The sequence below is a fragment of the Serinus canaria genome, chromosome 1, assembly GCF_022539315.1.
Source record: "Serinus canaria isolate serCan28SL12 chromosome 1, serCan2020, whole genome shotgun sequence".
NCBI classification, from domain to species: Eukaryota; Metazoa; Chordata; class Aves; order Passeriformes; family Fringillidae; genus Serinus; species Serinus canaria.
Window position 1 is genome coordinate 53,126,642 of NC_066313.1, and position 16,261 is coordinate 53,142,902.

Below are 16,261 nucleotides of genomic sequence, written 5' to 3' on the forward strand. Positions count from 1 at the left end.
GGAAAAATGATTAAAATAGCCATCTGAAACTGGAACTTAATGACTTGGATATTATTTGCCATCAGGGGTTTGTGTTTTAAGCAAAACTGTTCACTTTGGTCAATTCTCTGGAATGATGAGTTATTTTATGATCAGTTTGTAGCTTACTGACAGTTCAAGATAAGAATATCCAAAAATGTTTATTGAGTTGAATGTTGCTATTAGATGCAGGATAATTTGCAAGCTATGTATTTCCATTTGGAAGGATGGTAATGGGAGGGGAGGGTGTGGTTATTAAGCATGTTCTCTGAACCAGGGTCACATTTTCTATAATTAATTGTCAGCAGTTATGAAGGTGTTTAATCTTTGAGTTCTGCTGACAGGAGATGTTGCCTTAGTACACCCATAGCCACAATCCATGCATGGGTGGTGATAAGGGAAGGTTGGTTGAAGGGATCAAGGTATGTCTTTACTGTGAACTGCAGGAGAGATTTTTAGGTTCCATGTAGTGAGTCCCTCATGTTTTTGTTGAGATTTGGCTTTTTTAAAAATAAACTCAGCTTCAAATGCTGTCAGTTCTGTTTTCTTAATTTCTTTTGTTAATGAATAATTGAGGGCTGTTTTGTTTTGCTATGGCTTACTTTCAGTGAAGGCTTTAGTTACTGAACACTGTGATCCTACTGAACAGGTATGGTTTGCAGTAATTTATCACTAGGTTCTGCAGCCCTCCATTTGTCCTTGGAGTTGGAGCATAGCAGAATGAAAAAATGAGGCTGGCATTCGATCTCTATTTGTGTAGGAGTGAGAGGAGAAGGTGGAAGTGAGAAGGTAGTTACACTTCTCTGGTGACACCTAAGAGATAAAATGTATGTGATTATGAAGCTGAATCTTTCTATCAAAATTTAAAATAGTATGTCAGTGTTAATTGTTTTGCTGCTGCTTTACAGAGAAATTTTTCCTTGTTAAAAGAAAGTGGACCTGACATACACTTCAACATTTGGAAAGTATTATTAAAAGGTTTTATATGGAGGTATTGAGTAGCTACACTAAATTTTTCAACAATAAAGGTTTTATTGCTGTGAAGTATCTTATGGGAAGAACTAAGTTTTGATTGTGTGGTATGAAATTACTTATGCTTTTTTCCCCCCTTTTTATTCTAGGGTCCTGTGCTGATAGGCAGTTCTCACGGTGGTGTCAATATTGAAGATGTTGCTGCAGAGAATCCTGAGGCGATAATTAAGGAACCCATCGATATAGTAGAAGGCATAAAAAAGGAACAAGCTGTTAGGGTAATTGTTAATGTGGGAAAGTACACATTAGTGAGGATGGGAAAGTTTCTTCTAATTTTTATAAAGGGTGTGTGCATTCAGCTTTCTGAGTTGTCTTAAATCCTTGTTTGAAACAGACTTGAACTAGATATTAAGTATTTTCAGGTGAAACAGTGTAAATTTAGAAACAGTGTACTTTATCAAGCTTTTTACAGCTGTGCAAAGGCATAGCATGTTAAATTTTTATTACCTCTTTTTTAGGATAAGTGTAGTGTTCTGTATGGAAAATAATCTGTTCAAACCAAAGAGTGAGTTTGTTTTTTCCCCCCAATGGACAGGGTGGGTTCTACATCTACAAATTCCAATGACATTGAAATAATAGCTAAACTGAGACACCCTAACATAAGTTGACAATAACCATTCTTTTTCTTTCAGCTTGCCCAGAAAATGGGATTTCCTCCTAATCTGGTGGATGAAGCAGCTGAAAATATGATCAAATTATATAATCTCTTTCTGAAATATGATGCTACCATGATAGAAATAAATCCTATGGTGGAAGATGCATCAGGAGTTGGTAATGTTTCTTATTCATACTCTTCATGTAACACCTTGACATTTTTATAAATCTAAGTTGCTTCACACTGATAAAACTTCAGCTGTATACAGCAAGAGGAGTTAGTATTAACATGGTATGTTGAAAAAAAATTTAATAAAGCAGATAAATTTGAGAATCTAATTATAGTAGGAATCTGCTCTTAATTGCTAAGTATGATCTTAAGTGTAAATAATTTCCTTTTTTAATTTTTAAATTTTTAAATAAAGAGCACATCTACCCAGGATAAGGCATTTCTGGAAATCAGGTCTTTTCAAAATTCATAAATTGAAACTTGCGCCACTGCATGTATCCAAAATTGTTGCTACTATTCTGGTTAACATCACAGTACCTACGAGAAATCTCCTGCCTTTATGACTCAGACATTAGAATAACTGATGGAGTGTGATGTATGGAAAGACTGTAGGGGTTTAAGTAATATCTTGATGTTTATGAGGTTTTTAGCATATCCAGTTGCAGAATAGTTATTTAATGTACAATCACAGCCAATTCCACTGTATAAAAACTAAGCCTGTAGAGAGTATTTGTGCTTGAACTCAGATACAAGAGTTTGAAATTTAAATATGAATGTAGTTCTTTCATCAAAGTGTGTTATTACTGTCACTGGGGTGGTTTTTTGTGTGGTTATTTTTTTAATAATGCTTAAGTGTTCAGTATAGAGCAGTCTTTTCAATCTGTTTTTGTGCCTTCTTATTTTTATATCATTTCACTGAGGGATAGAAATGAAGTGATATGGTGTTAGCTCTGATGTAAAGAATACTGTAGGCTTTCTGCTTGCTAAATCTTAAGTAGATTTACTTCTGTGTGTTTTTTCCTAACATTTTCTTTTCCAACTCAGGCACTCTCTCATCGTGTTTCTGTGGGCTTACTGTCATGCACACATTATATATGTTTATTCTAAAAGATAAAAGTAAGATGGATGAAAAAAACCTCAAATCAGAGACCTTCTTTAAGGATTAGTTTTATGCTAATTACTTGTGGTGCACTCCCCCCATTCTTTTCCAGGCTGCAGTGTGATCAGAGAAAACATAATTTGCTCAGATTTATCAAACAGCTTGTTGTAAGCTTTTTTGGATTTAGATAACTGGAAATAGTTATCTTCCCTTTTAGTGCATAACTGATTATATGGGGAAACTGGAGAGAATCTTATATTTATTGACAGTGGTACATGTGTCTTTTTAGCAAAAATTTGTGTTTGGACTGCATGACCTAGCTGCCAAGTTTGACTTTTTTTTTTTTCACTCATGTAGCATTTGAATTGTTACTATAATATTAAATGATGGTAAATAATGGTGGGTTTTTTCCCTTTCAGTGATGTGTATGGATGCAAAGATAAACTTTGACAGCAATTCAGCCTATCGTCAGAAGAAGATCTTTGATATGCAGGATTGGACACAGGAAGACCAAAGAGACAAGGATGCTGCAAAAGCAGATCTCAACTATATAGGGTTGGATGGAAACATAGGATGCTTAGGTATGTACTATTTAATGAATTTTAAATGACCTAATGGGTTTATAAACTGAATTCCTAAATGTTATCTTCATTCTCATTTAGTCAATGGTGCTGGTTTAGCTATGGCCACAATGGATATAATTAAACTTCACGGCGGAACTCCAGCAAACTTCCTTGATGTTGGTGGTGGTGCTACAGCGCAGCAAGTGACAGAAGCCTTTAAGCTTATTACCTCTGATAAAAAGGTGAGGGAAGTGTTGGCATATCAAGGTCCTACTCAGTGATAAAACAGGCTATGGTTTGGAAGATGATACTTAGTGCACATTCTCCAGAAAACATGTTATTATAAGCACAGAACTAGAAAGAGTCTTCTGATGGAAATCTTAGCTTCATCTCAGTGCAGATGAAGGGGGCCTAATAATCTATGGATTTTTTTTACGTTTTTAAATAGTAGGGGTTTTGGCTGTGTACTGAGTAGACATTTTTGTGTCTTCTGGTTGAAGTTACAGCTGTATTTGAATCTTTCCAGAAATCTTGGAGTCAGAAACTCCCACTGTCTGCTATTTAAACAGAAAACGGCATTCAGTTGGTTTTCCAGTTTTGTTTTTCTTTTGGACCAGTTTTGCAGCTGGGTCTATGTTTTGCCTAGAGTTGTAGAGATGAATATTTGCTGTGCTGTGCACAAACAAGTTTTTAAGGTACTGATTATTATTATTTAATGTAAGATAAAATAACTTTGTAAGGGGCTTGGAAGGGCTTTAATGTTTATCCTATTAGAAATTTATCAGAAGTGCTTGAATATTATTAAAATAATACATTGGTTGAAACTGGAGGAAGAGGTTTTCCTCAAAAATAGTGTGAAGGCTGGATTGATAGTCTACATAGGGATGATTATCCCAGGGGGAACTTGGCAGTTTGGGGCTTTTTAAAAATAAAGAAAACTATTTTAAAAGGAGTAACTATAAAAGGTGGGAATGACTTGCAAGACCTGCTAATGACATGCTACTTTTGCACCACAATTTTATGTACTTGCTCATCTTTGGAAAGGGCCAGAAACAAATAGTGAGTGATATTTCAGAGGAGCTTAGTCTCTTTCTTATTGGAAAGACTTATTATCAAAGGCAGGGTCTGTAACACGCTCCAAGAGTGTTACAGAATCATTTAATCATTTAGATTGGAAAAGACATTTAAAATTGAGTCTAACCATAAATCTAACACTGCCCAGTCCTGCACTTAAACCATGTCTCTAAGCACTACATCTTAAATACCTTCAGGGTTGGTGAGTCAGCCACTTCCTTGGCAGCCTGTGTCAATGATTAACAACCCTTGTGGGGAAGAAATTTTTCCCAATATCCAATCTAAAACTCCCCTGGTGCAACTTGAAGCCATTTCCTCTTGTCTTACTGCTTGTTACTTTGGAGGAGGGAGAACCCCACCTTGCTATGTTCTTTCAGGCAGTTGTAGAGAGTGATAAGGTCCCCCCCTGAACCTCCTTTTCTCCAGGCTAAACACCCCAGCTCCGTCCTTATAAGCCTTTCTTCACATTTTTCCAGCAAATTGAGGGAACAATGAGGGACACAGTCACAGAGCACCCAAATTACAGAGAGAAGAAACAAGTAAGAATCTGAGGGTTGATGATTTGGGAAGAGTTTTTGCAATGCAAATTCTCTGCTGATGTGTGGACAGATGTCGTCCAAACAGACTTCTTAAGATAGCTTTTCCTTTCTGCTTTCTTTCAGTTTCTCACTATTTTATCAAAAAACAGTGACTATAGCTGAGATTCCTGTAACTCAAAGAGCAGTGCAGCCCACTGGTGTCACAAATGGCACTCAGGGCTCAGTTCAGGGCTTGTTTGGAACAGCCTTCTGAGGTGCCAGCCTAAGTTGCCCATTAGTAGTAGGAGGAAGAACAATGCTACACAGATGAGCTAGTCTAAGTGCAAGATCATGGGAACCAAGTTACTGCTCATGAACCAGTTGCATAGGAATGTTTTGTCTTGTTGAGTTTGTTTTATCATCTATGGCTGTCTACCCATTTTGATTCATGCTTTGTTTCATCTTTCATTTCTGACCATTGTTCTTTTTACCCTTCCTTTCTACCACTTGGGTTCCCTTAACTGTTGGCTTAATCCTCCTGAATAAAAGGTATTTCAAATAGCTTATCTCTAAGCATGCTGGCTTTTAGGTTAACTGTGTAAACAGGATCTTTTGTGAGTTTTTAAAATTTCCTGTTTTCAGTATGTGGAGTTACTGGTGTGGGGGTACCTCTGATGGAGTACTGTTAGCAATGGAAAGATAAATAGTTGACAAATACAGTTTTCTGAAGTAACTGCTCTGTTATATGTGACTCTACAGAACTGTACTTTGGGTGCTGATGTTCTGTAGAACAGAAATGTTCTGTGTCTTGCAGAGTCCCTTAATAGAATTAAAGAGCTTGTATTATCCTTAGACTGAAGGCTGTGTGCTGCTTTCATCTAATGTTGTCTCTGGCCATTTTAATGTGAATATTGTCATTGATTCTGTAGGTACTGGCTATTCTGGTAAATATTTTTGGTGGCATTATGAGGTGTGATGTCATAGCACAAGGCATCGTTACGGCAGTAAAGGATTTGGAGCTAAAAGTTCCTATTGTGGTACGGTTGCAAGGTGAGTGTGCTTCATACATATTTAAATATGTTTGTCTCTGACAGGTGTCATTGAGCTTATATACTGTGTAGCAAGCTGCCTGTGAGTTGAAGTCAGTGGAGAAATAAAGCAAACCTTGAATTTAGATGGTGAGGATTGCAAAGTTAATAAAATGAGACTTCCTGCTTTTTAAACTGCTAATGTTGTTTTCTAGAGTCATTCACTAACTTCTGGAACAGGCTTCCTAGGAATATGAGACTAGTAGGTAGTAGTAGTAGTAGTAATCTCCTGTTCAATAAGAGTGGCATTTTATCTGTTTCTGAAGGTACACGAGTTGATGATGCCAAAGCTTTAATAACAGCTAGTGGCCTCAAAATCCTCGCATGTGATGACTTGGATGAAGCTGCAAAAATGGTAAGATAGCTGGTTATAAATATTCTTTTCAGAACATAGCATCTGTTGCAGAGTATTGAAAAGTCAAAACTCCATTCAATCAACTACAGGTGGCTTGGGATAAATCCCAGTGCCAGTTGCTCCCAGTGCCCGAAGGAAATATTTTACAAGTTAGTTAGTGCATAATTTTTCAGGGGACAATGATGCAGTCAGAAGCTATTTAATCCAAGCCAAAACCAGATGAATGACCAGGTCAGCCACTCCCCTTGGTGGGGGAATGGCTAAGAGCTTAGCTTTATTAATTGGGGGAAAATACTTGAATTGAGGTGACTGAAAAATGCATGTAACTCTTCCTTTTATCAAGCACTGTAATTCGGTGTGCACGATTAAAACCATAGTTGATCATGATGTGGCCTCATAAAATAATTAGATATTCACATGTTCAGATGCACTGATTTGTGTGTGTGTTGCTTTGCTTTGTTTGTGGAGAAGAAAGTTGTACTGGAAATGTATAGCAAAAAAATTAAAAGATACAGGATGGATTTTGTGTCATGGGGAAACTTACGAATTTTTTTTCCCAAAGAACCACTTACTCTGTTATACCATTTCATTCTAAGCAGGAAATAATTCAGAGAAATTTAGAGTTGTTATGCAAGAGAAGATAAGGCTCCTTAAGGTATCAAAATAAGATCCAGAAGTGCTTGCAACAAAAACTCAGAGGAGAAATAGCTTCTAGATACATAGAATTTCTTTTGAGTTGCCACCACAACACCTCACAAAATAACAAGGTGTTGAGGTGGCAACTCAAAATAAATTTAAAACTTAGCATTTTATCAAAATACCTTTTTATACATGAGAAGCAGACTTTTTTAACTCCATGAGATGTTTTCTAGAAGACTTGATTATCCTTAGATTTAAGGTGATTAAGAAGTACTGAGCTAAATAGTAATCCCACCCCTGACCCCCTCTGATATCTTACTGATGATGCCCTGGTATTAGTTAGTTTAAAAACATTGATCCGGCTCAGTCAAGTTAGGATTGTTTTGAAATTAAGTTTTTCTTTTCTGTTTTTCAGGTGGTGAAGCTGTCTGAAATAGTAAGCTTAGCAAAACAAGCTCATGTGGACGTTAAATTTCAGTTGCCAATTTGATCTGGGAAATCTCATGCCAGTGTCTAACATGTTCTCTGAAATACTGTGTTCTGTGGGAAATTTTAAATTTTTCTTTTGTGTGGAGGTTTTGATTGACAGGCGCACAAACTGAAGCATCTGATCTTTAATGTTAACATTCAGAATGGTCAGAATTCTTGTAAAAGTGTGTATTGCTGATATTTAGTCTTTCTTAGCTGTTATTCTCAAGCCTCCAGCTTCTGCTGCAGAATGTCACTTGCAATATACTTCTGCGTTGTCCAAAGTAAAGCTTCTGGTTGAAAAAATAATTATTCTGAATAAATTTTGAAGTTACTTTACTTGTAAATTTGTATTAGCCTTGTTTAAAAGTAAATATGACTGGATTATCTAGTTGTCCATGTGGAAAAATGTATTGAAACGGTATTTTATGTTGGAGACATTTGTACTTAGCAGTATAATGGACATGCGCAAACCAATCATTATTTATGAACAGATGCATTTGAACTTGATCAGAAATATTTTTAAAGTCCTTCATTGAAGTGGCTGGTAACTCTCCTGGACAACGTGTTAAATCACTACAAATATACTGTAGCACTTATATTTTCAGAGTTTCTGGTCCTCACGAAAAAGCATTGTGTAGTTTTATATACAAACAAGCATTTACCAAGCTTCAAGGAGACAGGATAAATAGAGAATTAAAATGTCTATTGTACATCGCTAATAAAATTGTACATTAATAAAATATCTCCCAAAACTTTTACTGTCTTTATTTTTATATGTTGCCATTTTGATGAATTGCATATAGCCAGGGATTAAGCCATCATTTAAGACAAACAAAAACCTTTTTAGGAATAAAATTGTAGTGCCATATTTGTTAATTGTTTTCCTCCTTGAAGTGCACTGTGTGATTAAAACCACATGAACACATGCTGAAAAGCTTGGATAGATATGCATGTAATTTCTTGCTAAAGTATAACTCATCTCTGCACAAATAAGCATGCAGGAAATTGTTGCTTCTTGGGGAAATACCTCTTCTACTAATGAATAACCATTAATTTTTGTCACTTTACTTTCACATTACGCTGAACTTGGATGATGATCCGTTTACTGTTTCGTTTCCAAATGAGCACTCACTTTTTGTTTGTATTTTGTAGGCTTCTTTGTTTGAAATGTTATTTTCTTGGCTAATGATAGTGTAGTTTTATCTGGAAATAATGAAGCTACCTCTGTGGTGGGAATTCAGAATGGGAAATCATACAGTTACAAGCTAAGGACTTAAAAGGGTTATATGAAATGTGGGAAAATCAATTGTGTTGTTATGAAGAAGTGGGGTATTAAATGAAAATACTTTCTACTAGCATGGTGTATTTCAGTAGTCTTTTTGGCAGTAGTAAAGAAAATCAGCAGAAGTTAAACTCTCTCCAAATTTAAATTGGATTATTTTTGATCCTAGCTGTTCTCTCATGGAATACTGTGTTGTTGATCCAGTATGCTGAATTTGGCTTGTGGATGTGCTTGGAGTTGCTTTTATTCAGTAGCCTTGAATTGAATTGCAGAGATGACTGCAATTCAAATTGTAGTTTGAATACATCTGTTAAGTATTGAATAATTTAGAGAATATAATTAATTTTTAGCATGTTGTCTGCTTCTAGCTTTTTTCTATTTGCTTTGAAATCTTTGTGAGCTGCTGATTTTAAATGGAAATGATCTTTTCACACAAATCTGTAGTGGAATGGAGGCAAAACTAGATCCTGCTGTTGTTCCAGAATTTGCTTATACCCTGTTTGAATTGTTAAGTGTAGTTGAGTAGGGGAGAGGGAGGAAAGGCCAAGTCATGTCCATCTTTGAGAGGAAAGATGTCAGTAACATACTGACATTCTCAGTAATGTATTTACAAGTAGCAGACTTGTCAAAGCAGTATTTTGCAATTGGGCTATTTCTAAAGCCTATAGTATTCATGTAACAGTGAATGTGGAATAGGTGTGGGATATTTTAATTAGTCCAAGTACTTCCTAACTGGAAGAAGGGGAATTTCCCTTTGGAATTGGTGGTAAGGGGCTGCAGATGGTGTTACAGGATGGGAAGTGTGTGACCAGTAATATGGAAGGACTGTGACTAGGACTGCATACATGGTGTATAGGTGTCAGGGATGGCTCTTTCCAGTGATGGGTCTGGAAACATTCCTTTCTTATTTCACATGGTGAACAAACAGAATTAGGGATTGACTGATTTGTAGTAAGTATCTTGAAGTAAGTGTATGGAGATTGCTTTAATTAAGGTATAAGAGTGCTATAGGACCTTTTAATTATGAGTATGTTTTAAACATTTTTCAGACTGTTTTGCCTAAATCAAAGCATATTGCAATCAAGGAATGTTAGTTCATTTGGTGTGTAGTTGATAATTTAAAGGCCCAAAGTTGATGTGTCAGAATCTATTTAAAGCCCTATAGACAACCTCCTTACCCACACTGTGTTGCAATGTTGATAATTAAAAGATGTGTAGGAATGGAGACTTGCTGAAATTAGTCTGTACAGCCAGAAGCAAAATTCCTAACAACGTAATCAAAACATGAAAAATGTGTAAACAACTTCTTAGAGATGGGAGCTTCAGAGGAGCAGGCATTTAATGACAGTAGTTTATATTAGATGATTTGCTGTCTTTTGATACAGTTGTTACCAGTGCAGACTTTTGTAACTGTTTTTGAAATACCAACAAAGCGAACGTCTTTTTGTAAGAGTAATGTAACCATTACCAGTCTTAAAATTCAGAAATTAGCTGGTCTCATGTTAACAGCAACCCCAAGTGTTGGACACAGGGCACTTTTGTGGCCAATGGGCTTGAAGTCAGCTCTGGTGAAAGTTAAGGGTCAAACTTACTTCTGAAATATTAAGTATTAAATTACCCCCTAAAATGTTAAGTAGAATTTTTTTAATGTGCTGTCTACTGAACCAATTTCTATTTAATGTATTAATGCACTTTCTGCTGTGAACTTCGGTGAAATAGTTGACCTTCATGGAAAAACAGTAGAATTTTAAGTAATGGTAGTATAGATACTGTTGAGGGATGTAGTCAGATTTGGTTAAAACAATTCTTATGCTAGATTCCAATGTGGAACAGCTGGGAAGAAAAGTATAAAAAAATGAAGCTCTGGAGATGTTGGGAATAAAGCTGTGTTTCAAACTACTAATGGGTCTAATGCATTTAATGTGGGGGAAGGCCTGTATATTAACACCTTGAAAAAGCCTCCCTGCAGCAAGGATGAAAAATCTGATTTCATGGAAGGGAAACTGCTAAACTTCAAGTAGCTAGCTGGCTTCTTACCATGTGCAGAATAAAGAGCAGCCCTGGATTTAATGGAGGCTTAATTGCCAGCTAGGACTACGCTATTGAAAAGTAAATACCTAAATTCAAATGTCAAGCTGATAGAAACAAAGGAGAAAGTCAATGTAGGATGTGCATGATGGAGCAGCTCACCTTTGAGCTGTGTGGGACTGCAGGCAGAAGGCAGTGAATTACTGCTATTTTGTAGTGAGGAACCTGTGCCTCAGTCTACCAAGGCTTGCTTCTAAATGCTAATTTCAGTCTGCCTGATGAACCTCTTTGCCAAACAGAGGCTGTTACTGCAGGCAGTGTCTTCACCTGCTGTACCCCAGCTGAGGGAAGCTGCAGCGTAGCAAAATGTCTGCACTGGCTGGTGTTTGGAGAGATGTGTCATACAGTTTTCATCTTGTGAGGGCAGATAGGGAAGAGAAAAAGGTGTAGCTTGACCTCCCTAGTGAACAGAAGCTGGGGCCAAGGGGGAGGAGGAGGAGGAGACATCAACTGTTCTCTTCTTCCCAGCAAGCTGCCTGGCAGTTGAAGTACCAAACACCTGAGAAAGAGTTCATCACTAGATTTAATGTGAAGCCTGGCTGTTCCAGCCTGTCTGGATAGACATTGGCAGCCTTGGTGCATACTGACTGCAAAACTTAATATGAACTGTAAATATCACTGCAATTCAGTTACTGCTGTTCTGCATCACAGGGCTTGTCTTCAAGGGTCAGATGGAATGCTGACATAGTAAGGGATACCTCAGAAAGGTATTCAGTCTAGATAAGTAACAATGATGCCTCACAAATACACTCTCCTAGTCAGCAGTGATTTGGGGTTTGGAGTATTGTTAGAGGTAGACACAAATGAGTCAAAAATCGCTCAAAACTGGCAGTGGCTGTGCCCTGGAGTTTCAGTTCTGAAGGTGAACTTTAGCACATCAGGCACATTTATTTTCATTTCAGGTGAATAGCTGAAACACCCTGCAAACCAAATTACATTTTTTAAAGGATCATTAGTCAATTAGTATCATTAGTTTTGTAAGATATGGTGTGTCATAATGAAGCAATTCTTAAAATGTAGTGAAAGATTTTAAGTATGTATTAAAGTACAAGTACCTTGTGAAGGGCCTATGCACATAGTTCTGTTGCTTGGTTTGTGACATTTTCCCCCTCTTCCATTTACAACTGAGCAACTTACTTTCATGAGCAGGAAGTCCTGAGGCAATTTTGTTTTTTACCATAAGGAATAGAGCACAGAGGAGAAAAGTTTCTCAAATGTGGTGGCTGATATGAGGCCAGTAGAAAATTTTATGAGAAAAAATCTAAAGGACAGAACTTGCTGAGAATTAATTTCTGACAAAGGGTTTTTGGTCTATCTGTTTCTACCTGACTCCAAATTTAATGTGTTAAAATAGAAGAAACTTTACAGTTGTCTAAGAGAGCAAGTGTGCAAGAAATAGATACACAGCAATGGGGATAGTTTTACCCTGATAAAGAGTTGTGGTCTTATGTGTCTGCAGGGCAGGTTGTTTCAGGATATTTCAGGTGTCTTTGGTTTCACAGGCAGTAATTGGCTCCTTGGCTCTAGGAAAATAGAAATTCAGAGCATAGGAAGAGAGCCTGTGTGCTAGACTTTCCAACATTTCTGATAATTCAGTTTCCTTAAGGGAAATTCACAGCATTGAATTTGTTTGTTTGTTTTGGGTTGTTGGTTTTTTTTTTTGGTTTGTTTTTTTGGTTTTTTTTTTTGTTTTGTTTTTGTGTGTGTGTGTTCAGGCCTTCCCCCCCCCCCACTCTCACTTTCTTCTGGACTTGTGTCATGCTCTGCACTTAAGTGATCTTGTTTGGTCTCCATCTGCACCCAAGTTCAAAACCACTGTGGGGCCTTATCTGTGTTCCTGTTTGCCTGCCATTTCTCTCCTGCTGTAGCTTCTGCTGCTGCTGACTGAAATCTTCACCAGTCTGTCCTTTTCTTTGCACTGGTGGCCAGCTTCTGCAACATTCAAGGGAAATAAGAAGGGATCTGAGTGGGTACAGCCTGAAAAAAGACTTCACTGCAAATAATGTGAAACTACTGTTTGTATTTGTAGTGTTTTTTTATACTTCACCCAGATTCTGAGAGTGAGAACATGCCAACAGTTTCATAACTGTGTGTGTCTGTGTGCATATATGTGCATATGTGCCTATGCATGTGTATAGATGTGCTGAGATTAATACACATGAATTTGTGAACAGTTTATGTGTTTGCTTGCTGTACCTCTGCTCCTGCTAACTTTGTTGCCCAATGAGGTGCTGCTTGCAGCAGGTGTGGGTTGGCAGAGGTGTTTGTGGGTTGAACGTGCTCACCACTTGGGAAGTTCAGGCTGTAGTGAGAATGGAGGTCACTGGAAAATAACATCATAGGTGAAAGACAAAGATAGATTTGTGGGTCCTCAGTCCCATGAGTTAGCAGTAAGAGAGCTCTCCTTTTCTTTTTCTACACCTTTGACCTTTCCTGAACAAGACAACATCAAATCTTTCTACTAAAAGGAGTCACACCAGGTGTGGGTTGTGACCTGATTGCTTGGCTTGGCTGGGTCTACCCACTGTGGCTGGGCAGGTGGGCAGCATTCATGGTCCTTGCAAAGCTGGCTGATGATGGAAGGCCTAAAGCTGTTTCAGGGCTGCCTAACTTCAGCAGCAATTTTCAGTATTTACTATTTCAGGAAAATAGCATGTCTGCTTTTAATGTTATCCTTATATTCCCTTTAAGCTACTGTCATCCCAAAGGTAAGTGAGCTGCAGTGGTATCCTTGCAATAGAAGCATTAAAAATAAGGAAAAAAAATAAAAGAAAAGGAGCTAAATCTAGTGAAAAATGGAACTGTGGGATACTGAATGGTGCCCTCATTACTGTCACAAGACTGACATACCCTTTGCCCTCCTGGTCTCCCTGGCATGACCTCAACCTATCATTGTCATGCCAGGTTTATTGCAGTTTGGAGCAGCCCCATGAGCAGTGTCTGCAGGCCACACACGATTACCTCTGACACCTGACATTTCCTTTCCTCCAAGAGAATTGCAGCCATGACCTCTAATCAGATTGGGTCCCCGAAACAAAATCACTTGAAGCAAATCCATTTCAAAGAAAATGGATTTAAAGCAGCTCCCATTCTTGGTGTTCTTGTAAGGAAACTAATGCCACTAGAGCACAGCTCTCTGTTAGACAGTGTGACAGCTTGATACTATTCTACTTTAAAAAGAAAACCAGGAAAAACCTCTCTAACCCCAACCCCTCCCATATTATTGTTTTCTGGTGCTAGTTCCTTTATAGAAGGAATTTATAGAAGACATTTATAGAAGCTCCACTGCATGTTCTGTGTGTTTAAAGCATACTACTCTTCTTTACTTGTCCTTTTCCATTGCCTTCCCTGCTGCTTTCTGGCAGCTTGCCCCTATGTGCCCTCTGTGTTGCTTTGTTGATTGATCATTTTCCCCCCACATCTGTCTGTCAAGGTTTTGTCTTCCAAGCTGGCTGTTCCAGATCTGGCCATCAGTCTGCTTGTGGGAGGTGGTGAGTGCCTGCCTTAGCAGCACTTACCACACTGTCTCTATCTTGACTCATGAAATCTTTTGCTTTTTTTACCCTGTTCTTTCTCCCCCTGTTCCCAGTGGGGAGGGGGCCTGAGTGGCTCTGTGGATGCTTGGGTAGCTGTGGAAAGATCCTGCTTGAAATGTGTTGCTGTACCCATCAGTAAGACTGTTTTTCAAAGCTCACTTTGAATAGGTTAGTTGTGAAGACCCATTTAAGTTAAAAATGGGTCTAACTAACCTTTCTCCTAAATATATACAGCTGTGCCTTAAGGTAAAAGTTCCTAGTTTGGCTTTTTGGTTTTTTTAAAAAATTGTTAGGTTACACAGCAGTTGCTGGTGTGATCCTCAGGTCAAAAGAAAGATATCTGGTTCCCACCTAGCTTTTTGTAAGTGGTTAAGCTGCTAGACACTAGTGCTGCCTATTCCTCATGAAGTCACAGGGAATCATTTCAAGGGAAAATGATTACTTAACTCCTCTGACCTAAGACTTGGCACAGACTGGGCCATTGAGATCTGAATTGCTTATTTCTATAGCAATTGACCCACACTTGAACATGACCTGTCCTTCTCAGTGTGTGCTTGAGTTTTGTGCTAGATGCTGCGGTGTCAGGAGTGTTTTCCCTCACCTTTGTCGTATGCTTGACATGTATTCATTTATTTCATAGCTTTGTGATGAAATTGCTTGGGTGTCCTATTTGGAATCAGGGCTCTGTATTACTTAACCATAGCACACAGGTGGGAATGCACAGTTCCTGTTCATTTATTTCCAATTCAACTAGAATAAAGGGGGAATAAAAGATACATGTGCCATGGAGTGATGGGGGACAATAATAGGAACACGGTGTCTTCTTCCCAGCCACTTTCTTTAGCTGTTCCTGCTCTCTTCACATTTCATTGCAGATGGCTTTTCTTCAATTTTTAACATTCATCTTCACAAGTCAAGGCATCTCCCAGCCACCCTCTGTTTGTTTATCAACCACTTCCTTGTCCTTTCTTAAAGGTAAAGCTAAAGCCAGGTCACTCACCTTTGATTCTGAAGTGCTGTCTCACCCAAAATCCCACCTGGCCTCCCTTGCTGGTGGGAAAGTGCTCCAAGTATTTGTGGTGTGTATCCTGTGTATTGCTGGAGATTGAGCAAGGTCATCCTCTGGTTTGTCCTGGGTCTAACTTTAGCTGCATTTGTGAAGAGAGGATATTCCCATTAAATGGCATAAAGCTGGGAGGGGCCACATGTGCACTTGTAGATGAGAGCAAAATTCAAAATTAATTTAAAGGGTGAAATTTGAGAGGCAAAACAAGCTGTTTCAAGTGAACAGTGGTAACAAACACAAGGGAACCAGTGGCCAGATGGCAATTGCAGAAAAGGAGGAGAGGTAGACAGCTGAAGTGTGTTATTGTGGAAAAGGAATGCATTTCAAAGGGATGAATAAAGAGAACTGTTGCTCTACTCAGTATCTTCAGTGAAGTAACATTTCCAACTTACCTGGAAAGATGTAGCTCAGTGGGAGAGAGTGAAGAGGAGGCCAGCAGGAGTGATCTAAGGTCTGGCAAAACTGACCTGGGAGGAGAGAGGGAACACTGGAACTGTTTAGGCTGGAGAAGAAGTGTCTGAGAGCAAACACAGTTTATGAAGGCTGTTAGAAGGTGGGTTAAGGAATCATCTGTTCTCCATGTTTGTGGTAGATGGGATGAGGAGCACCAAGCTTAAAGCATAACCTCTCAGGTTGTGAGTAGATACTGGGAAGATACTGTCCTTATCTTTTCCTGGTAAGGACAACTTGACTGGGACACTGCTGGGTCTTTCCTACAGAGACCTTTAGACACAAGTAGAGGGGAGGTGAGTTAGATCTTGCCAAATTTCTTTGAGCCCTGTTTTTCTGTGTTTAACTGCAGTGAGGAACTGTTTCCTTGCTGGTGCT

At 38.3% G+C, this 16,261-nt stretch overlaps 1 protein-coding gene across 1 annotated transcript in view; it reads left to right on the plus strand.

The window, feature by feature from the left end:
* SUCLA2 (succinate-CoA ligase ADP-forming subunit beta) overlaps window positions 1-8,217 on the plus strand; it is a 19,875-nt gene extending 11,658 nt beyond the window's left edge. Inside the window, exons 5-11 of the mRNA XM_030234825.2 lie at window positions 1,140-1,268; window positions 1,683-1,821; window positions 3,173-3,334; window positions 3,416-3,558; window positions 5,838-5,958; window positions 6,263-6,351; window positions 7,406-8,217. Of these exons, the coding sequence (XP_030090685.1) occupies window positions 1,140-1,268; window positions 1,683-1,821; window positions 3,173-3,334; window positions 3,416-3,558; window positions 5,838-5,958; window positions 6,263-6,351; window positions 7,406-7,480 (858 nt within the window). The 3' untranslated portion in view covers window positions 7,481-8,217. The remainder of the gene's footprint in view (window positions 1-1,139; window positions 1,269-1,682; window positions 1,822-3,172; window positions 3,335-3,415; window positions 3,559-5,837; window positions 5,959-6,262; window positions 6,352-7,405) is intronic.
* The last annotated feature ends 8,044 nt before the right edge of the window (window positions 8,218-16,261 follow it).